The 22,210-nt window shown below is 53.1% G+C and overlaps 1 protein-coding gene across 2 annotated transcripts; it reads left to right on the top strand.

The window, feature by feature from the left end:
• The first annotated feature begins 2,633 nt into the window (after positions 1 to 2,633).
• On the top strand, positions 2,634 to 21,028 carry L3MBTL2 (L3MBTL histone methyl-lysine binding protein 2). Of its 2 annotated transcripts, XM_055566450.1 has the most exons (17): positions 2,634 to 2,778; positions 4,581 to 4,821; positions 6,373 to 6,506; positions 9,561 to 9,684; positions 10,525 to 10,604; positions 11,894 to 12,011; positions 12,402 to 12,536; positions 12,801 to 12,889; positions 14,092 to 14,323; positions 14,843 to 14,919; positions 15,090 to 15,194; positions 16,013 to 16,160; positions 16,530 to 16,612; positions 16,917 to 17,151; positions 17,660 to 17,725; positions 18,570 to 18,686; positions 19,097 to 21,028. In XM_055566450.1, the coding sequence occupies exons 1-17, from the start codon at positions 2,755 to 2,757 to the stop codon at positions 19,207 to 19,209; spliced, it is 2,121 nt and encodes a 706-aa protein (XP_055422425.1). In that variant the 5' UTR covers positions 2,634 to 2,754; the 3' UTR covers positions 19,210 to 21,028. The 2 variants fall into 2 exon arrangements, with proteins under 2 accessions (XP_055422425.1, XP_055422430.1); XM_055566455.1 differs by lacking the exons at positions 18,570 to 18,686; positions 19,097 to 21,028 and adding an exon at positions 17,364 to 17,418.
• The last annotated feature ends 1,182 nt before the right edge of the window (positions 21,029 to 22,210 follow it).

Genomic DNA, 22,210 nt, shown 5'->3' with positions numbered 1-22,210 from the left:
TGTTTCAACTGAATTCCTCATTAACTGCCATTTCAACTTAGGCTAACAGTTCTCATCACTGGGACCTGCCTCAGCTTCCTTCCCTCCCCCAAAGCTGGGTACTTTTGTGGAAATGCCATGAAACTGGAAAGCTCAAGTTTCTGCTTTCTTCTACTGTTGATGATGTATCCATTGAGATGTGAAAAATAATACATCATAGAGAAGATGGATTTAGGGACTCTGACTCTCATTTCATCTTAAAGGGAGTTGCAGTTGAAAACTGCAACAGCAAAGTGTTGAGGAAACTTCCCTGGTGGCTCAGTGATTAAGAATCCTCCTTCCAACCTGAGGGATGCAGGTTCGATCCCTGGTTGGGGAACTAAGATCCCACATGCCACAGAGCAACTAAGCCAGCGTGCCCGAACTACCGAACCTGTGCACCCTGGAGCCCATGTACCACAGTTACAGAGTCCATACGCCACAACGAAAGATCCCGCGTGCTGCAACTAAAACCGAGTGCAGCCGAATAATTTTTTTTTAATTTCAGGGTTTATATTTCTAACTCAGGACTCTCTGGTGAACTCCACTACCTTCTTGCCCTCTTGGAGGCATATCAGGCTAAGCAGAACTCCTAATTCCCTCTATTCAACCACCCAAACTCACTTATTCCTTGTACAGTTTTTACCAACTACAGAACATGGTCAACCCATCTGACACATTTACCCAAAGTCATTCTGGATTCCACCCTCTTCCAAACCTACTCCAAACAATTAATTACTGCCTCCAACATACTTCTCAAATTCTTCTACTTTTCTGCAAGTCCTCTAAGTCTGCCCTGGTCCAAGTCACCACCATCCCTCCCCTGGATCAGCATGGGAGCCTTCTAACTGGTCCCCTGCTGCTCCCTTGATCTACCTCCAACACACTCTCCACGCAGCATCCAGTGAGCTCTTAAAACAAAATCTAAACAATCTACTTACTTCCTTAAAAATCTTTAAAGGTTTCTGGTTACATCTTTCTGCCAACTGGAGCCCTTTACCTCCTCCCCTAAATTCTGTGTCTGGGAACTTCCCTGGTTGTCTATTGGCTAAGACTCAGCAATCTCAATGCAGGGGGGCCCAGGATTGATCCCTGGTTCGGGAACTAGATCCCACAAGCCACAGTTAAGAACTCAAATGCCTCAACTAAAGTTCCTTCATGCCACAAATAAAGATCCCCCATACCACAACTAAGACCTGATGTAGTCAAATAAAAAAATACATAATTTTTAAAAATATAGGATACCTTTTGGTGGCAGAAGAACCAAGAGTACTCGTGGACAGCGTGGGTATGTGGTTGGAGGTAGAAGGTCTTGAAGAAAACAAATTAAGAAAGACTTTTACCTGTATCTGAACTGAAACTGAAAGTTGCTCAGTCGTGTCTGACTCTTTGCGACCCCATGGACTATTCGGTTCATGGAATTCTCTAGGCCAGAATACTGGAGTGGGTAGCCTATCCCTTCTCCAGGGGATTTTCCCAACCCAGGAATTGAACCGGGGTCTCCTGCATTGCATGTGGATTCTTTACCAACTGAGCTATCAGGGAAGCCCACTCACATGTATCTAGTGGACCTCAAATTTAGAAATATATTTAACACATGTCAAGGCCTACTTATTATATTTAGATTCTCAATTAAGAGTATAGCATTGGCAAAGAATTTGGAATAAATCTTGAATTCCAATTAAATGTGATCTTAAAAAGTGTCTAAACCCAAAGGGTCACTGTTTCCTCATTTGTGAAACAGTAACTGATTGTTCCTGATTTAAGATGTTTGTACAGCTCCATGGTAGAATTTCCTTGATGGCTCAGTGGTAAAGAATCCGCCTGCCAATGTAGGAAACAGGGTTCTGATCCCTGGTCCGGGAAGATCCCACATGCTGTGGAGCAATGAAGCCCATGTGCCAAAACTAATGACCTTGCATCCTAGAGCTGGTGCTCTGTACAAGAGAGTCCACAGCAATAAGAAGACTTCGGATTGCAAGGAAGAGTAGCCCCCACCCTACCCCCACCTCTCTGCAGCTAAAGTCCACACAGCAAGGAAGACCCAGCACAGACAAATAGATGAATTTTTTTTTTTTAAAGCTCTACTATAGCACCTAGAACTGTAAGGACCGTTGTGGGAAACCCCAAAAGAATGAGGCAGAGATCCTCATATCTGAGGTTTATTTCAGGAGATGGTGATGCAAGGTAGAGTGTTGCCGAATTTTGAGCATGTGGGACATTTATACCATTGGACCTAAGAGTGAGTATTCCAGTTTCTGCCTAAACAGGGAACAGTCTCTCTGTTAGGCATCCCCGCACTAGGGCACATTTAATTTCTCATCAGGGAGAGGGCGAGGTTTTTCCTGGAGGGTGCCAGAACAGTACCTTCTTAAGTATTCAATAATTGTTTAATGAAGAACGGAGTCGGTGTGATAGCAAGAGGTTACCGTGGAGAAACAAGAAGTATCTTCCCCGGGCCGGGCAGGTCTGGGGCGGGGAAATTTTCACGTCGCCATAGCAACGACCCCCTCCACGCGCAGCCCAGAGGAAACTACAAGTCCCATAAGTACCCGCGACTTCCCCGCCTCCAGGGGAGGCGGGGCTCAGGAGAGCGCGGAACCGGCTTTACCTCTTTCCTGCAGCGTGATTGGCCCTCGGCCCTGAGAGGCGGCCAATGAGTGCACTCCGGGAGAGCGGCGAGGCCAATATGGCTTCCTGCACCTGGTGACGGTTGAAGAAACTGTGTTAGGTCTCATGGAGAAACCACGGGGAGTCGAGGTGAGAGGGGGAGGACTTCTCGTGACTGGGAAAGGGAACCCCGAGAGCCTCGCTCGGTGGGCCTTTGAGCGACGCCTGGAGGGTGGAGGATGGAAGAATGGATAAACAGGTAGTTAGGCTGAGCAAGGCCAGAGGCGATTGGCGTCGCCTTTTGCTCTCGTTCTCCTGGGTCCGAGTGAGGTTGAGTGAGGAACAGCTTCACTGCCCTGGGGGAAGAGGAACTGGGTTCAGGATATGAGAGCTCCTGAATCTTCCTTCTCCCCCTTGTCTCATGGTGGCGTCTTTAGGGTCTGTGAGGCCTGTCACATCCTGGTGGGAAGTAAAGGAAGATTAAAGTTTAATAAACACTCCGCCATCTGGAGCGTTCCCATGCGTTATCTCCCACAATTACAAGCCCTGTGTTATTGTCTGTTTTTTTATGGATCATGCAGCTGATGCTTGGAGAGGGTAGTGCTTCTCCCCAGGAGGGTCAGCCAGCTGTAAAGTGAAGGAGATGGGCGCTAAGTCTGTCAAGTTCCAAAACTCTCCCTGTTTTGCTTTTTCCATTCTTCCCACCACCTGTAACCCATACATCCTTTCATCATTTGGTTTCTGGTCACCTTATATTTGAATTTCCTTTCTGGCACATTTGCATGTGTAGTATAAATACAAAGTGGAATCACTCAAAAAGTCTACGAGAGTAAAGAAGAATCATCATCAGTGTAGAGTGTGAATGATAACTCCCAGTTTTAGAGCTGTCACTGACTCCTGGGAACAGAACTAGGCTTTACATAGTGCCTGGGTGCCCATAGCAGCCCTCTAAAGAAGGCTCGTTACAGCCATTGTACTGATGGAGAAACCAAGAGCCCTAAGTAGGAGAGCCTGGATTCCAACTCCGGCATATCTGATTTGAGAGCCTGTGCTTTTAACCAGTAATGATCACCAGCATTTATTGAGCACTTGCTGTGTGCAAGTCACTATTCTGAGTGCCTTTCCCATATTAACCCCCAAAGCCTATGAAATAGGTGGTATTGTCCTCATTTACAGATGGGGAAACCGAGGCACTGAGATTGAACTGCTGCCGGTCATATACTAGGGACGGTTTTGGAGTCTTGGCTTAGAGCCCAAACGCTTCACACCTTTTCTGCTACATGCCACGTAGATTCATATACAATACCTCATTTTACATTGCACATCTTTTGAACCAAATATTTTTTTGTTTTATAGATGAGAAAATTGAGACCCAGACAGGTTAAACATCTTGCCCAAGGACCCACAGCTAGTTAGGATCAAGGCTGAGTCCAAAGCTATGGTATTTCCCACAGTGCTAGTATGTCATTTCCTCAAATCCTCTTTAAGGCAGTCTGGGCCCCAAATTAACTTTCATCTGACTTAAATTGTTTTTGAGTTGAAATTACTTTGGTGTACACGTGCTGAAGGGGGAAGAATGAGTTTCTAAAATACATCTTTTCCAAATGTCTTCACGAGGCACCATGCTTAGTATATTTTCACATCACTGTGTTCTGTGTGAATTGTGGTAAAATGTCGTCACTTGTAAATCCGCAGAGGACCCTGGTGAATTCCTAATACATGTTTCTGTCTGGCTAAGGTATTCTTTCGACTTGCAGTTGAGAAACGTATAAACAAGAGTAATGATCCTGGTGTTTACGAAAGGGGTGTTTGATTGTACCTGCCACTCGGCCCAGAAGCGTTGACTTGACTAAGAACTGGAAAGGGAGTTGATAGCAGACTTGCAGTTTCCCTTGTCTTACAGTAAGCCAACCATGATTGCTTCTGCCTGCTTTGTGTCATCCTTTTCCTAGGAGACTCCGTCTTCAGAACCGATGGAGGAGGAAGAGGAAGACGATGACCTGGAGCTCTTCGGCGGCTATGACAGTTTCCGGAGTTACAACAGCAGCGCGGGCAGTGAGAGCAGCTCCTATCTTGAGGAGTCAAGTGAAGCAGAACATGAGGATCGGGAAGCGGGGGAGCTGCCCACCTCCCCGCTGCATCTGCTCAGCCCTGGGACGCCCCGGTCCTTGGACGGCAGTGGTTCTGAGCCAGGTGCCTTCAAAGTGTCCCCCGAAGATAGGGAGGTTGTAGAGGCTATGGATGCAGATGCAGATGTAGGCCAGGTGGGCAGAGCTGTCCGGGTGTAAAGGGCTCTTTGATCTGATGTCTAAGGACCTGTGAGAGAGACAGAGGCACCTCAAGTATCCCCAAGGGTCATTTCAGTCTGATTTCAAGTCATGATTTCATTCTTTTCTCACAATTAATATTCATTCAGCACATACTAGATGCTGGTCATTAACATGGTGGTGCTTTTGCGTTTGTGTAAATAATAATAGTTGGTGGATTTCTAAGCCTGGGTCTTGAGAATATATGACACCTAATGTGATCTGGTTACTCTCTGGGAAGGGACAAGAAATAGCTCGTGAGTTGGAAGTGAGAGGGAAGGAAATACAGAATTAAGTGACCTCCAGGTAAGAGGATGAGGGCAGATGAGAATCCCCGTGAATCATCTAGAAGCCAGTTGGCTTCAGAGGTGTGATGCTTGCATAGCTGCTGGACCTGTGTGTCAGGGCCTCCAGTGTGGGGACTGCCTGTGCAGAGAGGCAGGTTAGATGGTCTGTGATGACACTCCTGTTTCCTGGTCCCTTTACTCTTTAGAAGAGGAGCATCTAATACTCTTTGCCTCTCCATTCATCTTGTCTTCTCTTCCTCTCTCCCCTTTTATTTTTATTTATTAAATTATTTATGTGTCTGTTGGTTGCGCTGGGTCTTCATTGCTGCACGCGGGCTTTCTCTAGTTGTAGCAAATGGGTGTACTTCGTTGTGGTATATGGGCTTCTTGTGGTGGCTTCTCTTATTACGAACCACAGGCTGTAGGTGCACGGGCTTCAGCAGTTGCAGCACATGGGCTCAGTAGTTGTGGGGCAGGGGCTTAGCTGCATTGTGGCACATGTAATCTTCCCAGGCCAAGGATCAAATCTGCCTCTCCTGCACTGGCAGGCAGATTCTTAGCCACTGTACCACCAGGGAAGTCCTGTCTCCCCTTTCTTTTATTTTTCTCCCTTCTATCTTCTTCCAGTCATTATCTTAGAATCTTAGAACTAGAATGAACTATTAGAGACCATCTAGTCTGGGGGTGCACTCACCTGGCCACACATAAGGATCATCTGGGGAACTTCTCATAACCACTGATGTCTGTGTCCCAGCACAGATCAGTTCATTCTAATCAGGGCATTTTTAAATGCTTTCCAGGTGATTCTAATGTGATATCAGGGATGAAACATTGATCTAGTTCAGCCTCTTTAGAGATGAGAAGAAAACAGGCCCACAGAAATTAAATGATATGGGTACATTTTTGTCTTCTCATTTTCCTCTTTGCAAACTTTCCCCAGTTGTCCGCAGGGATTCTCCTTAGCCCCATTGCTGACACACAGAGCCAAGGGATGGCACACAGCTTCAGGGGTACACACCCAAACCACTTCCTCCTATTCCAGTTCTGTCAGCCTTAGGGGGTTAATGCAGTGCCCCAGGTTTGAAGGGCCCATCATTTTGTTTGAATTGGGGTGATGATCAAGGGAGTCACGTGCTAAATTCTCTTCCCAGCTGTCTGTGAGATGTGTGGGATCGTGGGTACCAGGGAAGCCTTCTTCTCCAAGACCAAGAGATTCTGCAGTGTCTCCTGTTCCAGGAGCTACTCCTCCAACTCCAAGAAAGCCAGTATCTTGGCAAGATTGCAGGTGAGAGGCAGTGACTTGGAAGACCCTTCCTGGGGCCCTGGGTACTGAGTCAGGAACCACTACCTGTGCTGCCGAGGGGCCCAGAGGGCTTGGGCAGGACGTTGCTTGTGGCTTTCTGAGGTTATAAATGGCCCGGTATTTCTTATGCACCCATTTCTGGAGCTCAATAAGTTGCAGATTAATGGAGCTAACCTTCACCCCCAGCCCTTAACCCTCAGGGTCTGATGTGTTCTCAGAAAGTTCTCTTTTTGGCTGTGCTGCATGGCGTGCTGGAATGTCAGCTCCAGGGATGGAACCCATGCTCCCTGCAGTGGAAGCGCAGAGTCCAAACCACTGGGCCTCCAGGGAACCGCTGCCCTCAATAAGTTGTAAACAAGAACTCTGGGGGGAGTCTGACACCCATGCCTTCCTGTTGCACTTTTACAAATGCTCTGAAAGGAAGCTGGGAAATGGGCCACAAGCTTCTCCGGCCATGGGGGGTTTGAGAAGATGGTGCCTTGACTCTGACTCCATTCCACAGGCAGCTGCCTCGAGTCTTACCAACCTCTAGTTGATATTAGCAACTAGTCTTACCAGCCTTTACTATTGACATTTGTAGAACTCTGAGAAGGGGGAGGATTCTTGGAGATGTGTTATCTCACCCACATACTAATTGACAAGTGTGCTGAGGTCCGGAGAGGAAGAATGACTTACCCGTGGGCTCTGTAGGAAGAGGACAGAGCTGAGACTGGAGCCTCATCTCAGGAGCCTGGCCTTGTGTCTTCACTACACCGGTTTGCAAACTTGATTACACATAGGGGTCACCTGGCAAGTTTCAAAAATCTTCTGAAGATTCTGGTTTAATTGGGAGGGAGCACAGCCTAGACATAGGAGGCTTTAATGAGCACCCCAGGTGATTGTCTTGTGAAGCCTGATGTTTATTGTGGGTCTCAGCCCAGCTCTTCTAGTTAAAGCCTCGTGCATGTTCTCTCTCACTCATGAGACAGCTACTGTTGTCTCCCTCACTTTGCAGCTTTTAGTCAAGGCATAAGAAAGTCCTTCCTAGGGAGCTGATAACAACATTGTTATTAACTACAGTCTGGGGATACTTGAGAAGGGCTTGGCACCCTCAGTCTAACCAGTGATTCCTAAAAAATGAATTTTTTTAATGAATTTTTAAAGATTACTATTTAAAAGCCTCAAAAATTTTTACTAACTTACTCAGAGGTACACAAATAAAATTGAAGAGCCAGGATTTGGCGCCAGATCTGTGTGGAACTTCAGTTCAATTCAGTCGCTCAGTCGTGTCTGACTCTTTGCGACCCCATGGACTACAGCACACCAGGCCTCTCTGTCCATCACTAACTCCTGGAGTTTACTCAAACTAATGTCCATTGAGTTGGTGATGCCATCCAACTATCTCATCTTTTGTCGTCCCCTTCTCCTCCCACCTTCAATCTTTCCCAGCATCAGGGTCTTTTCAAATGAGTCAGTTCTTCGCATCAGGTGGCCAAAGTATTGGAGTTTCAGCTTCAGCATCAGTCCTTCCAATGAACATTCAGGACTGATTTCCTTTAGGATGGACTGGTTGGATCTCCTTGAAGTTCAAGGGACTCTCAAGAATCTTCTCCAGCACAATTCAAAAGCATCAGTTCTTCAGCGCTCAGCTTTTTTTATAGTCCAACTCTCACATTCTTACATGACTACTGGAAAAATCATAGCCTTGACTAGACGGACCTTTGTTGGCAAAGAGACATGTCTCTGCTTTTTAATATGCTGTCTAGGTTGGTCATAACTTTTCTTCCAAGGAGTGTCTTTTTATTTCATGGCTGCAGTCATCATCTGCAGTGATTTTGGAACTGAAACCCACATTTTTTTATTTTAAATTTTGGCTGTGCCACTTGGCTTGCAGGATCTCAGTTCCCCGACCAGGGATTGAACCCTGTCCATGGCAGTGAAAGTGCCAGATCCTAACCACTAGACAATCAGGGAACTCCCTAAACCCACATTTCTAGTTCACTGATCTCTCTCTCTTTTTTTTTTTTTTTAACTTTTTACTTTGTATTACAGTAGCTTCCTTTGCAGCTCAGTGGTAAAGAATCTGCCTGCCAATGCAAGAGAGGTGGGTTTTATCCCTGGGTCAGGAAGATCCCCTGGAGAAGGGAATGGCAACCCACTCCAGTATTCTTGCCTGGGAAATCCCATGGACAGAGGAGCCTAATGGGCTACAGTCCATGAGGTTGCAAATGAGTCGGACACAACTGAGTGACTAAACAACATAGCCGATTAACGATGCTATGATAGTTTCAGGTGAACAGCAAAGGGATGCAGCCATATATATGCGTCTATCCATTCTCCCCCAGTCATTGATCTCTAATAAATTCTCTGGGCCTCTCTGATCAGTGCTTAAGCTACAAATTATCAACCAGGTTTTCCTTCTAGCTTAGATGGTAAAGAATCTGCCTCTGATGCAGGAGACCTGGGCTCGATCCCTGGGTCTGGAAAATCCCCTGGAGAGGAAATGGCAACCCACTCCAGTATACTTGCCTGGAGAAAAATCCCATGGACAGAGGAGCCTGGCGGGCTACAGTCCGTGGGTCGCAAAGAGTCGGAAACGACTAAGCGACTAACACACACACAGTTCAGTGGCCTTTCACTCTGGGGTAGGACCCCTTTGAGCACCTCATAAACTCTGTTCAGTTCATGAGCCTTCTGAAGCCCCCTCTCTGCCATAAACCTATAGGAGCACCAGGGGAAGGAGAAGGCTGAGAGCTTTGGCCACCAGCAAGAAGTTCCTGGCAGTAGTAGGGCTTAAAAGATGGAAAATATATCCCTCCCTGCCCTCTGGCTCTGCCGACCCCCGCCCCAGCAGGTGAACAATGGCTAACTGCCTACGGAGTTCCGCACAATCTGTGACCCTCACCCTTGCAACTCCCCACTGAGCTAAGCATTATAATTGTTATCATCTTGATTTACAAGTGAAGAAACTGGAGTCCCAAAGAGATTACCAGGGCAGTCCAAATCCTGAGCCATGTTATCAGCCTTTAGGCTACAGACAGGCTCTCCTCCTTCCAGGGAAAACCACCTACCAAGAAGGCCAAAGTCCTGCACAAAGCTGCCTGGTCTGCCAAAATTGGAGCCTTCCTCCACTCCCAGGGGACCGGACAGCTCGCCGATGGGACCCCAACCGGGCAGGACGGTAAGTCAGTGGGGACAGGTGCTCAGGAAGCCAGTGGGGTGTGGTGCCAGGACTCGGCAGGTGAGGGGGGGGCGCTCCCTAGGAGCCAGGATTGGAGAAGGGGGCCAGCTAGAAAGGGCCAGCCCAGGCTTGCTTTAGATGTCATCTTCCTCACCTGGGAGTAACTGTGAGATGGCCCAGGAGATCCCTCAATCACTCTTCTCTTGAGCACTTAAAAGCCAAAAGTTAGCTTCCTTTGTTTAGCATTGCCTGTAGCCCTCTGGCTTTTGTTTCCCTGGGGCAGTGGAGACCTAGATCTGGTGTGAAGAAGGGTGATGGGATCAGGAACTTCTCTCTCTTTCTGAGCATGAGTAGCTGTTTCTAAGTAAATGTAGACTGGAAGCTATGCACTAGGTGGTCTGACACAGCTCCCAGATCAGGGCAGGAGGGGCTGTGGTGTGTGTGCCTCCCACCCATCTAGATTGGCTGTGGCCAATGAGAGGTTGGGGGCGGTCTGAGGAATTTAAGCCCGAGGGTCTTTGAATTTCCTGGGGGAGAAAGATCAGACATTTCCCTCTGAGAGTTTCCTCGACTGAGAGTCTGGCAGCCTCTGGATGAGGTCCTCCCCGTCCCATCCCGATGGCCACTGCTGAGGCAGGTATGGGGTGGGCCCAGGCTGCATGGCGGGAAGGGGCCTGTGCTCCCGCTCCCCAGGCCTGGGTTCCTGCGGTGGCCACTGCTGGGGCAGGTATGGGCAGGCCCTGGCTGCTCCCAGTCCTCACGGCCGTCCGGGTTCCTGGAGTGGCTGCTGCGAGAGCTCCCCGCTTCGACCCCTCAACTCTGGTCCTCTTGGCTCTGCAGCGCTGGTCTTGGGTTTCGACTGGGGGAAGTTCCTGAAGGATCACAGTTACAAGGCTGCTCCTGTCAGCTGCTTTAAGCATGTGAGTGCCCTGGGCACAGGGGAGGGAGGGCAGGGGCCCGGGCGCTGCCGCCAGCTCACCCACCTGCCTCACTGCTTCGGCACCGGGAGGGAACAGTCTGAAGTCTGGGTGCTCGAAGCCTGGCTTTGCCACTCGCGCCAATTCATCGGTTCTGTCCACTTGTTCTTCAGCAAGTCCTCCCGCAGACCCTCACCGAGGGCTTCGAGCACGCCCCTCGGAGGTCGCCCCCTAGGCTTATTCACATAATGGCACTTTGTGCTCTGCTATCTAGAGCCAACTGTGAGAATCCCTTTCTCTTTTCCCCCATCTTGAGTGCTTTCCTGTTGACAGCTTGGTGCTTGTGAACTGCCCCGGGCCCATTGGCTCCCGGGAGGCAGATATGGGTGCCTCCTGTCAGTGCCTAAGTTGTATCTGACTCCTTGAGACCCTGTCGACTATAGCCTGCCAGGCTCCTCCATCCATGGAGTTTTCCTGGCAAGAACACTAGAGTGGGTTGTCATCTCCTCCTCCAGGAGATCTTCCCAACTCAGGGGTTGAACCCTGCATTGGCAGGCAGATTCTTTACCACTGAGCCACCAGGGAAGCCCCTCTGTCACTGAGAAGCGGCCAAGGTTGAGACCTGGAGGGCTGGGCTTGGAGTGCAGGCCTGAGCAGTGGTCCCCCACAGGTGCAGAGAGAAGCCGAGGGGGCTCTCTTCGTCTTTCAAGCCAATTTCCTAAACCCCAGGAAATCTGGAGAAGGCTTGTTTATTTTGGCTGCATTGGGTCTTTGCTGCGGAGCACAGGGGCTTCTCGTTACGGCACAAGGGCTTAGTTGCCCCTTGGCTTGTGGGTGCTTAGTCCCTGACCAGGGATTGAGCTCACGTCCCCTGCACTGGCAGGCAGATTCTTAACCACTGTACCACGAGAGAAATCCAACCACCCAGTATGGCGATTGAAGGAGCGCTGTTTGTGTCTCAGAAGCGCCTGTTACGTAGTGAGTGGGAAGCCGCTAGGTGTCCGCTGGCACAGGTGTGATGTGCCAGAGGGTAACAACTAGGAGCCAGGCCTGTGAGATTAGCAGAGCTGTCTGACACCCCGACTCCCGTCCCGACTGGGCTCTTCACAGAGGCGGGCGCATCCGTTCATCGCTTCCTCCCTGGTCCTGGGCCCGGCCTTCCACACACAGTGAGGGGAAACACCGAGGGGCAAAGGAGAGGATACAGTGTTTTGTGAGGCCCTGCGGCCAGCCGCTCTCCCCTGCCCACCCAGTGGCTCACTGTCCCCTTGAACCCTCTCACCCCCACGCAGGTCCCACTCTATGACCAGTGGGAGGATGTGATGAAGGGAATGAAGGTGGAGGTACTCAACAGCGACGCCGTGCTCCCCAGCCGGGTGTACTGGATTGCCTCGGTCATCCAGGCGGCAGGTGGGTGCTCCTCCCGCCAAGGTGGGGTCGGGGGCTGAGGGCGACATCTCCAGATGGACAGGTAGTGTCGGAACAGACATCAGCTTCATAAGACAAAAAATCCCGCCCACTGGAGTTTCGTTCTCCCTCCTTGCTATGCTTTCATGCTACCTACCTTAGAGGGGACCACAGAGCTTGGTGAGTTTGGAAACTCCCATTTTGAAGTTCATTCTGGGATTGATCAGGCCATAGAAAATTACTCCCCCTGCTGTGCCATACTGCTTTCCAGGTACATGGCAGGGGTTTGTTTTCGCTCTGGCTGTTGTAGAAGGGATTCTTGGAGTAGACAGCCTGGTTTAGGCTGGAGAAGCGAGAAGGCCTAAGAGTTCATCTCCACTTCCTCCTGCTCAGGGTACCGGGTGCTGCTCCGATATGAAGGCTTTGAAAATGATGCCAGCCATGACTTCTGGTGCAACCTGGGGACTGTGGATGTCCACCCCATCGGCTGGTGTGCCATCAACAGCAAGATCCTGGTGCCCCCGCGGAGTGAGTTGATGAGAGTGCTCCCCGTCCTGGTTCCTGTGGGCCCCCTGGGAGAAGTCAGACCAGCCCAGAGCCCTCCTGTCTCCTCGCTCCCGCTCCTCCCTCATCCAGAGGCCCCAGGGCAGATCGAGGTTGGGGAGTCCAGGACTGCCGGCCTGAGAAGGCAGAAATATGTTATTCAGGCCCTCTGCTGCCCTCTGGGGCAGACTGGCACCCGTCAGCAGAGTGGTGGCAGTCTGTATTCAGGATTCTGCTCTGTCTCCCCAGCCATCCATGCCAAGTTCACCGACTGGAAGGGCTACCTCATGAAACGCCTGGTGGGCTCCAGGACACTTCCTGTGGACTTCCATATCAAGGTCTGGCAGAGCACCCTGGGGTCTCCTGACTGGTCCGCTCCGGCCCTTTTCCCCTTCTGTTGGTCCTTGGTGCTGCTCACTGGAGTATTTTTTCTAAGACCCCCTTGGGTTAGCCATCAGAGCAGCTCCAGATTCCCTAAGTATGGGTGGTGGGCGTCATCTACCATTAGCTTCCTCCCTTCTCTGATCCAGCCTCATCGGTCATGTTGCTTTGTCTGCTGGTGTGCTCTTCCAGATCCTTCCCTTTGCTCACAGCATTTTCAGGAGTGTTCATTCATCTGGGCTTCCCAGGTAGCGCTAGTGGTAAAGAACGTGCCTGCATTGTAGGAGATCTCCATGCATTCAATAGATTTGATTAAGTGCTTGTTGTATACAAGGCATGGCCATCTGGCACTCTCCCCCTCCTGGTGGGATTTGGAATTGCACTGCTCTGTCCCACCACCACTAAGAAACTGGAATGGCTCTCCCTGAGTCCACAGTGCCCCGGTGCTGGAAAAGCTACAGAACTTCTGTAACCATCCTCTATCCCAGGCAGGACAGCACGAGAATCTCAGCAGACAGAACCACCTGTCTCTTCACCCAGGCCCCACCACCGGGGCTCTAGAGCAGCTGTGGGATCTTGGTCACTATCCTTGGTTGTGTCCAAGAGGCAGGCATTACTGCTGAGGTGCTAGGAGAGCCGTTCAGAGCTGCAGCCCAGCGGGGCCAGGGCTGAAATTAGAGATATCGAGGCAAAGGGTGCTCAGTTCTTTATAAACACCAAGCTGGTTGAGTGAGTGCTGTTGGCAGGGGCCGGAAGGTAGAGAGCACTGGGAGGGACTCATGATCAGAGTGCAGATCCCTGAAAGAGCACAGAGCTGGACCCCAGGACGAGATTTGTGGCTCATCTCTGGCACTAATGACCCTGTGTGACTCCAGGTTAGTCACATGACCTCCCTGGGGCACCTGTTTGCTTAATCTGAAAAGCAGTCTAAGATTCCCATCACAATGAGTTGCTGGCATTTTGGTGCACACATTGTAAATATTCTATCATCCCAGGGACTTGGGAGCCAGGGTGGAACCTGGCAGGCAGGAGGGGCCCCTCTGCCCGTTTCCTCCCGCTCCCCACCCCGTCCCATCCTCTGGTTACTCCCAAGGGACAGGACAGGACAGTGGGAGGGAGGGATCGACCCCAGCAGGCCTGTGTTCTGATGTCATTGCAGATGGTGGAGAGCATGAAGTACCCCTTTCGGCAGGGCATGCGGCTGGAGGTGGTGGACAAGTCCCAGGTGTCCCGGACCCGCATGGCCGTGGTGGACACAGTCATCGGGGGTCGCCTGCGGCTCCTCTATGAGGATGGGGACAGCGATGACGACTTCTGGTGCCACATGTGGAGTCCCCTGATCCACCCTGTGGGCTGGTCCAGGCGAGTCGGCCATGGCATCAAGCTGTCAGGTTAGCCGAGTCCCTGGCCAGCCTGGGTCAGGGGGGCACATCTCTGCACCCCACAACTACTCTGAGTAATGGGGGCAGTCATCTTTACCTGAGGATGGCAGGACTTGACCAGGTGTCCCAAGGGGTTGAGTGACTTGACCAAGGATACTCAGCCTGAAGTGTGTTGTGTGTGTTAGTTGCTCAGTCATGTCCAGCTCTTTGTGACCCCATGGACTGTAGACCGCCAGGCTCCTCTGTCTGTGGAATTTTCCAAGCAAGAATACTGGAGTGGGTTGCCATTTCCTTCTCCAGCCTGAAATGGTAAAAGTTAATTCGCAACTAGAGGTTCCAGGCCACATCCTCTCCTTGCGACGTAGGAAGAGTCTGGGTCCTCAGGGCTGAATAGTTGCGACAGAGAGCTGCTCCGTGCGGGTGGGAGGTTGCTGAGCAGCCCCACATTCTGGGGGAGGCGTGGAGATGGTCATGTTAGAAGCTTCAACTTCCTTCTCTCCCTTCCTCCCTCCACTATCTCCCTAAAAGAGAGGCGCAGTGACATGGCCCACCACCCCACCTTCCGGAAGATCTACTGTGATGCTGTTCCTTACCTGTTCAAGAAGGTGAGGCCCAGCCCTGGACACTGCCCCTTGGCTGCAGGTCCACTCCAGACCTGAAGCCCTGGATCTCCCTTCCCTCCCTGTTTCCTTGCCAGGCCGATGGCAGCTGAGGCCTCTTCCCCACCCCTCCCCGGGTCAGCCCAGAGATTGCCCAACTGCCCCATTCCTTTAAGGTTCGAGCTGTCTACACAGAAGGTGGCTGGTTTGAGGAGGGGATGAAACTGGAGGCGATCGACCCCCTGAATCTGGGCAACATCTGCGTGGCGACCATCTGCAAGGTGAGCCTGGGTGCCCTCCGGCCTCCAGCGGCCTTTCCTATGGGCAGGGCGGTGGCAGAGCGCCCCCTACTGGTTGCTCCCGAGTGGCCTGGTTTTCAGGCACATAGACTGAGCTCCTGGCTGGGAATCTGCTTTCTCGTTGGGGGTCGGAGGCTTGCCAACCCTGTGGGCTGGCCCAGGCGTGTCAGCCGGCATCAAGCTGGCAGGTTAGCCGAGTCCCTGGCCAGCCACCCGTGAGTGCTACGGAACACCTGGCCTGAGCCAGGTCCTGGGGCAAGTGTAGGCCTTCCCGCCACTGCCTGCTGTCTCCTTTGGGGGCTGGCATCGCCACGCCTCAGCCGGGCTGGTGTTGCTGCAGACCTCTGTTACTGCTGCAGCCTGAGGAGCCAGCCACCACCCCTCGGCCCTCCTGGGGACACGCTGATTTGTCCATCTAGCCAACCTCCAGGCTCTGCCCCCGTGTTCACCCCTGAGAACACAGTGACAAAAGGACAGACACCGTCCCCGCTGGCACAGCATGTGGTGTCCACTGAGGGAGTCGGGAAGATGCCCTGGGAGAGGAAATGGCAACCCACGCCAGTATTCTTGCCTGGAGAATGCCATGGACAGAGGAGCTTGGCAGGCTGCAGTCCATGGGGTTGCAGAGTCTGACACGACTGACCACACATGAGGAAGCTAGATGATTTTACCGTTATGGGTTACATGAGTGCTGAGTGCTCTGAAAAGCAGCTCCATCCTCTCCCTGTCCTGTCACCTCACCCTGGAATGGGGGTGCAGTTTAGAACACCAGGTTCTGTTTCCTTCTCCGCCACCACTAGGTCCTCCTGGACGGTTACCTGATGATCTGTGTAGACGGGGGACCCTCCACAGATGGCTCCGACTGGTTCTGTTACCACGCCTCCTCCCACGCCATCTTCCCAGCCAACTTCTGCCAGAAGAATGACATTGAGCTCACACCCCCGAAAGGTAAGACTGGCATACAGTTGGAGGGAGCAGGGTTGAGGCCTCAGGCCAAGCCAGACCCCAGAGTAGAAGTCTGAGCGGACCGGAGAGGTGGCAGCACTGCCCGCGGCCACCACTAGCCCTTCGTCTGGGCTGGCTTGGCCCCAGGGCCCCATGTGGCTTGGTGAGCAGAACTCCCACCTGTCCCTTTGGGCAGTGAGCACCTGGACTACAGGACCATGCTCCTAGAGCAGGTACCAGCCTGGGCAGGAAGGAAGGAGGTTGCTGGAGAGACTTTGGGCTGAGTCCTGATGGAGCTGCAGAAGCCCCTTCGGCGCTGTCTGGGACTCCCTGTCACCTCCCTCCCTCCCTCATCTCCGCCTTCCACTCCAGGGTACGAGGCTCACACTTTCAGCTGGGAGGCCTACTTGGAGAAGACCAAGGCAAAGGCAGCTCCATCGAGACTCTTCAACATGGTGAGTAGACCAACCCTGCCCGCTATCACCCAAGGTGGTGGTTCCAACCCCTTCTCCTCTCGAGTCCCTGCTGCTAAGATCAGCTGTTTCGGGGACAAGTCCAAACTCTGATGGATGCGGATGCATGCTGAACAGTCAGCCAGTCCCTTTCCCAGAGGGGCTGGTGCCTGGGATCACAGTGCAGAGGGGTTCCTGGTCTGAGGACCCTGCCCCCACAGGCAGGCTCAGACCCACTCCCATACCCAGGGCTGCCCCGCCAGGGTGGGGACCTAGCTTATTTGTTCGGCCTTTATCCCCATCCCAGGACTGCCCCAACCACGGCTTCAAGGTGGGCATGAAGCTGGAGGCCGTGGACCTGATGGAGCCCCGGCTCATCTGTGTGGCCACTGTGAGGCGGGTGGTGCACCGACTCCTCAGCATCCACTTCGATGGCTGGGACAGCGAGTACGACCAGTGGGTGGACTGCGAGTCCCCAGACATCTACCCTGTCGGCTGGTGTGAGCTCACCGGCTACCAGCTCCAGCCACCTGTGGCCACAGGTCTGGGCTCTCCTGGCCCTGAGGGGCTCTTGACTTTCCTTTTTATTTTCCTTCCTGCCAACCACCCTCCACCCCACCCCCCGTGCCGCATGCCCACCTTTGGCCCTCTGGCATGAGATCGAGCATCTCCTGGACCACTTCTAGGGAGAGAGTGGCCCTGGTCTCCCCTCCTGCTCCTGACTTCTCTGTCTCCCTCTCCCTCTGGCCTGCAGAGCTCCTTCCTTGACCTTGCCCACTCTGTCATATGCTCGTGCCCTTGTGCACCAGGTAAATCCCCCAGGCCCCTCTGAGCACCCTGGTGATGCGGGTGGGAAGAAGGGACAGCTGTCATCCAGTCCCTCCCCGCAGCCCCCTCCCCGTTCTCACGGCCCAGCTCTGGCTTTCCTTCAGGGGCGTCCCCTGTGTAAGGGAGGCCCATGAGGGGTGGGCAGGGGTCTCGGGACGTGCCTGCAGTCTATGTCCTCTCAGAACTCTCTTCTTACCTCATGTCCATGTCTTTCAACAACAGAGCCCACCACACCTCTGAAAGCCAAAGAGGCCACAAAGAAGAAAAAGAAACAGTTTGGGAAGAAACGTAAGTGATGCTCTAAAGCTGCCCGGCTGGGGTGGGACCTGGGATCACCTGAGCCTGTGTCCCTGGGCCGGGGATCACTACCCAGATCAGTCACACTCTTCATATTCCCACCTCTCCTTTGCCCCTTGCCCCATGCACCCATCCATCACCCTGTGTCTTAGGGACTCAGAGCACACTTAGGGAGTCTTCTGGTCTCTGGCAGTGGTCAGGATGCTGAGGAAAAGACACAAGAGACTATATATGGGTTGGAGCAGGGGTCGGGGGTGGCCTGGTCTCTGAGGCCTTGTGCAGCTGTGGTGTATGAAAGTAAAAGATGTAAGAGCCAACAGACGGAAGGCATTCTCTCATGATCCCCAGGGGGAGGGAGCAAGGGTAACCACCGAGCTTGGGAACCTCTCACAGGCCGGCCCAACCTCAGCAGGCCCCAGGCTGAGCTGCAGTGAGCTGGGCTCCCCGACGTGGTCTCCGCAGAAGAGAGGATGTCCCGAAAGGGAGCAGAGAGGAAACAGATGCGGTCCCTGGGCAGGGTTAAGATCCTGTGAGAGTGTGGCGTGGGTCGAGTGGCATGACCCTGTGCCGTTCCGAATCAGGGCTAGGAAAGGCACGGTGTAGAAGTGAAGAAAGTGAGGAGCAGAAATAGGAAGCTTAACTGCCATGGCGGGGTGGGGGCACTAACCTCTTACTGGGGAGAAGCTCTGCGCCTCGGACACACAGCCCTGAGGGCTGAGGTCAGAGCTGGGCTTCCGTCCTCCCCGGCTGGCACCTACCCCTCTGCTGGGCTGCCTGACCGCTGTTTCATGTGGATACAGCCCTTGCCTGGGTTGAATTCTGTTTTTATTCCAAGGAAAAAGAATACCACCGGCCAAGACGCGGCCCCTCAGACAGGGGTCCAAGAAGGCACTGCTGGAGGAGGACCTGCAGGCGGCGGAGAAGGCCCCGTCGGAGCCCGCTCCTGATGAGAGTAAGCCTCCGGGGTGGGGGGCCGGCGGGTGGCTCCCTGCTCAAAGGCCGGTCGTCTCCTTTCCAACCTGGCACAGAAGAGCAGAGTCAGGCTTAAAGGGCATTTTCTGGGCACTGAGAAACCTCTCTCAGACCACAGGGCCTGGAGGGCTTCCCAGACACCACCCCCCCAGCTCTGAATGGAGCCAAGCACCAGCCTGGCCCTCTCCACCCCCAGCCCCAGCCCTTAGCAGGGTGGGCTGCCTGCCAGGCTGGTGGGACAGGGCCCTAGGCCTTGGCTGCTGTTGCCTCACAGAGGGGAAGGGGCTCTCCCCACCACACTCGAGGGCCCCTGTCTGTAGGAAGCCCGGTTCCTTGCATCCTGAGCTCCATGCTCGCTCCTCCTTGCCCCGCACCTCTCTCCCTCTTCAGTCATCACCGTGCGTGTGAAGGAAGAGCACCTGGACGTGGCCACAGCCGACAAGGCTCTGAGTCCAGAGCTGCCGGTGCCCGTCGAGAACATCAAACAGGAGACGGACGACTGAGCCTTCCTCGCTGCCAGTCAGAAGCCAGCCTAGGGCGCCTCTCTTGCCACCACGCCAACCTGCTTTACTTTGGAGACTGAGCCTTTTTGCATAAATTTTGCCTGGTACTGTGGGGGCCGGGGACCCAAGGAGCAGCCAGGGTCTCCTCTAGCCTCTGGCCTCCTCTCCAGCAAGGCCATGTGACAGGGGCTGCCTGCGAGCAGCTCCCTCTCCAGCTCGAGTTCCTGAAGCTCTTCCACACTAGTCACCTCCACTCCCCCAACACTGCTCCATTGCCAGGGTGGGGGCTACACACGGGAGACAAGCTGGCTAGTGGTTAGGCCCGAGCAGGTCTCGAGGTGGGGGACAGACGGTCACCTGATGGACATGAGTGGTGTGAGGGGTACAGCCTCTGTCCCAGACTCCATGTGGAACAACCCCTCCTGCCTCGGTTGGGGCTCTGCTCCTCCTGGCACCCCCAGGAGGTTGGGGAGCCCTGTGCTGGTGCCCAGCTCTGGCAGGCAGCTGAGCAGCAGTGACCAGCATGTAGGTCCCGGTGACTTGTGAGGTGGCCTTGATCTGTTTTCCCTTGGCATGAGTACTGACTCCATTTCCAAGAGGAGCAGAGATAAGGTCTGCTCTCTGGGAAAGGGAGCTTTCCAGGGCCTCAGGTGGGGGAGACCACACCAGTCCCTGTGCCATGGGAAGGGGGGGTGGGTGTGGGTGTATGCACATGCGTGTGCACAAGCATGCAAGTATTCCCGAGAGAGAAGGTGCCACCAGTGTTGAACTTAACCCACTCTGGAGCCCAGCTGGATGGGACCTGTCCTCCTCTTTCTCCCCTTCTGTTAACCAAGAACAGGTCTGGCCTTGCCAGAAAGTCTTAGGGCCTCGACATGGGGGATGGTTTGCCCTGCTGGCTGACGTGGCCCTGAAGGAGGTCCTGGAGGCAGGGATGTACTTCTTGGTCCTTTTCCTCACCGTGCATGTCCTTAACTCCATAATATATTTTGATTCCGCTGCTCCTCTGAAAGTACATTCTAGAATTTCACCTAGTGTCTGCCCACATTTCAGCTGCTTCTGCTCCGCAGTTAAGTCTCCTTTGAAGCTGTCTTCTCCCTCTGACTCACCCTCTTCAGGAGACCTGGGACCTAAGTGGTAACAGGCTGCTGTCCTCAGCCCCTCTCTTTCCTTCCACGTGTTTGAGTAGAGACAGCACGGCTGAGTATGTCCCTGTGTTCCCCTGTAATAGCTGCCACGGTCCATGCTTGCCTGATGGGGTGCTGACCTTGGGTGTGTTGAGGACCCTGCTGTTGGGTGTCATCCCAGAGATGGGCAACCAGCCCAAAGGGAGCCAATTTCAGTTCAGAGAGAACCAGATCATTTGTCCTTTCCTAAAGGCACTGTGCAGGCTCACGTGGAATAGAAATGACGCTCTTGCAGCCTGAACGCCCCTGAATGTGACAGGGGCTGTGCATCCCCTCACCCAACCTCACATTGACGGGTGGGTCATTGGAGGAAGGTGGCCGACAGTGGCTTGCAGTTCCACAGCCTGCTCACATCGCCTGCCTTTGTTGAGGGGACTTGCCCAGCTGAGAAGAATCATTGTCCCCTATGTTCTTGCCCTTAAAGGATCAAGTTCTGCCTGAAGAGCTTCTGGGGTGATGGGACTTGTTTGGCTTTCAGTTTTGCTTCTTCCTAAGTGAAGAAGTTGATGCCCACAACTTGATGCTTGGGTGCAGCAGGCAGGGCTAGAGGACAAGTTTAGCTGCCGTTCCAGCCCCAGATGGGCTTCCCACACTTAAATCCTATGAGACGATTAAATCCCTTTCTTGCTGCAGTCAGTCTGTCAGTGTTCCTTCTGAGACACCACCCCACCAGGTCGGTTACAGAGACGGGGAGAGTTCACCCGTGAAGAGTGCAGAACAACACGTCTCCACAGCAATACGCTATGTTATTTGTCCCTGCCACTCCCCTCCCAGGACCCCGGGCTCCCCAAAGGCCCAGCCCGTGTCTTCATGTCCCTCGTTCCCGGCACACAGGTGCCCTCAGCGAGTATATGACCAAGTGTACATACATCCCTGGGACCTAGAGGTTAGTCGGTCACAGATGGAAGTGTTGACCTCCAGGACATTTTAGCTCAAGGCACAGAATGAACCTTGTCCCTCCATTGCCCTTGCCTTTGGATGGGACTTGTTGAAATTCCACAGCAGTGGTGGGGGTCGAGGGGGTGGGGAACACCTGAAGACTGGAAGACGTCCTGAGGAACAGAAGCCTCTCCACTCCTTGCCCCACTGCCTGACGGCCTGCAGCGAGCGGCTCCCTGGTGCAAACACTGGTGGAACCCCCTGCACCTTCCTTTACTGTCACCCCATCGGACTCTTGGCTGCTCAAGGGACGGGGAAGCAAGAGATTCCACGTTTGTGACAGCCTCATGCCAGACACTAGTTTACAGGTGTTCACACTGCTTGCTTCATCTTTGATCTGTGAGGATGTGCTGACTTTATTTTACAAGTAAGAGAAAGAAGGATTGTTCAAGTTCAGTAACTTGGTGGCCTAAGTTGACGTGAAATGGCAACAGTGGGATTAAACTCCAGCTCGTCAGCCAGGTCACAACCAGGACTCGGTAGCTTCAATCTGGTGAGCACCCCAGCGCTGAACATTCTGCCGGGGATCAGGGCCTGTGTCCTTCAAGGCCTTTGTATTCCCGGGAGGAAGCAGCTACTTTCAATAGAAGTAGAAACAAATTCTAGGGCTTCCCTGATGACTTAGTGGTAAATAAAACGCCTGCCAGTGCAGGAGATGCCGGCTTGATCCCTGATCTGGGGACATGCCACATGCTGCAGGACAACTACTGAGCCTGTGCTCCAGAACCCAGGAGCGACAACTACTGAGCCCATGTGCAGCTAAAGCTGAAGCCTGAGAGTCACCACAGTGAGAAGCCTACGCACCGCAATAAGGGCAGCCCCCACTTGCTGCAATTTCAGAAAAGCCCGTGCAGCCAAGAAGACCCAGCCCAGCC

Source organism: Bubalus kerabau, chromosome 1 (assembly GCF_029407905.1).
Source record: "Bubalus kerabau isolate K-KA32 ecotype Philippines breed swamp buffalo chromosome 1, PCC_UOA_SB_1v2, whole genome shotgun sequence".
NCBI lineage: Eukaryota > Metazoa > Chordata > Mammalia > Artiodactyla > Bovidae > Bubalus > Bubalus kerabau.
Note: the sequence above shows the minus strand (reverse complement) of the source record. Positions and strands in the feature narration are given on the sequence as shown.

Excerpts from the sequence above, each read along its gene's own strand:
- L3MBTL2 (XM_055566450.1), top strand. The coding sequence starts at position 2,755 with ATGGAGAAACCACGGGGAGTCGAG. Across the intron at positions 12,012-12,401 it reads CTCGGTCATCCAGGCGGCAG|GGTACCGGGTGCTGCTCCGA; the intron begins GTGGGTGCTCCT and ends CCTCCTGCTCAG. Across the intron at positions 18,687-19,096 it reads GGAGCCCGCTCCTGATGAGA|TCATCACCGTGCGTGTGAAG; the intron begins GTAAGCCTCCGG and ends CTCCCTCTTCAG.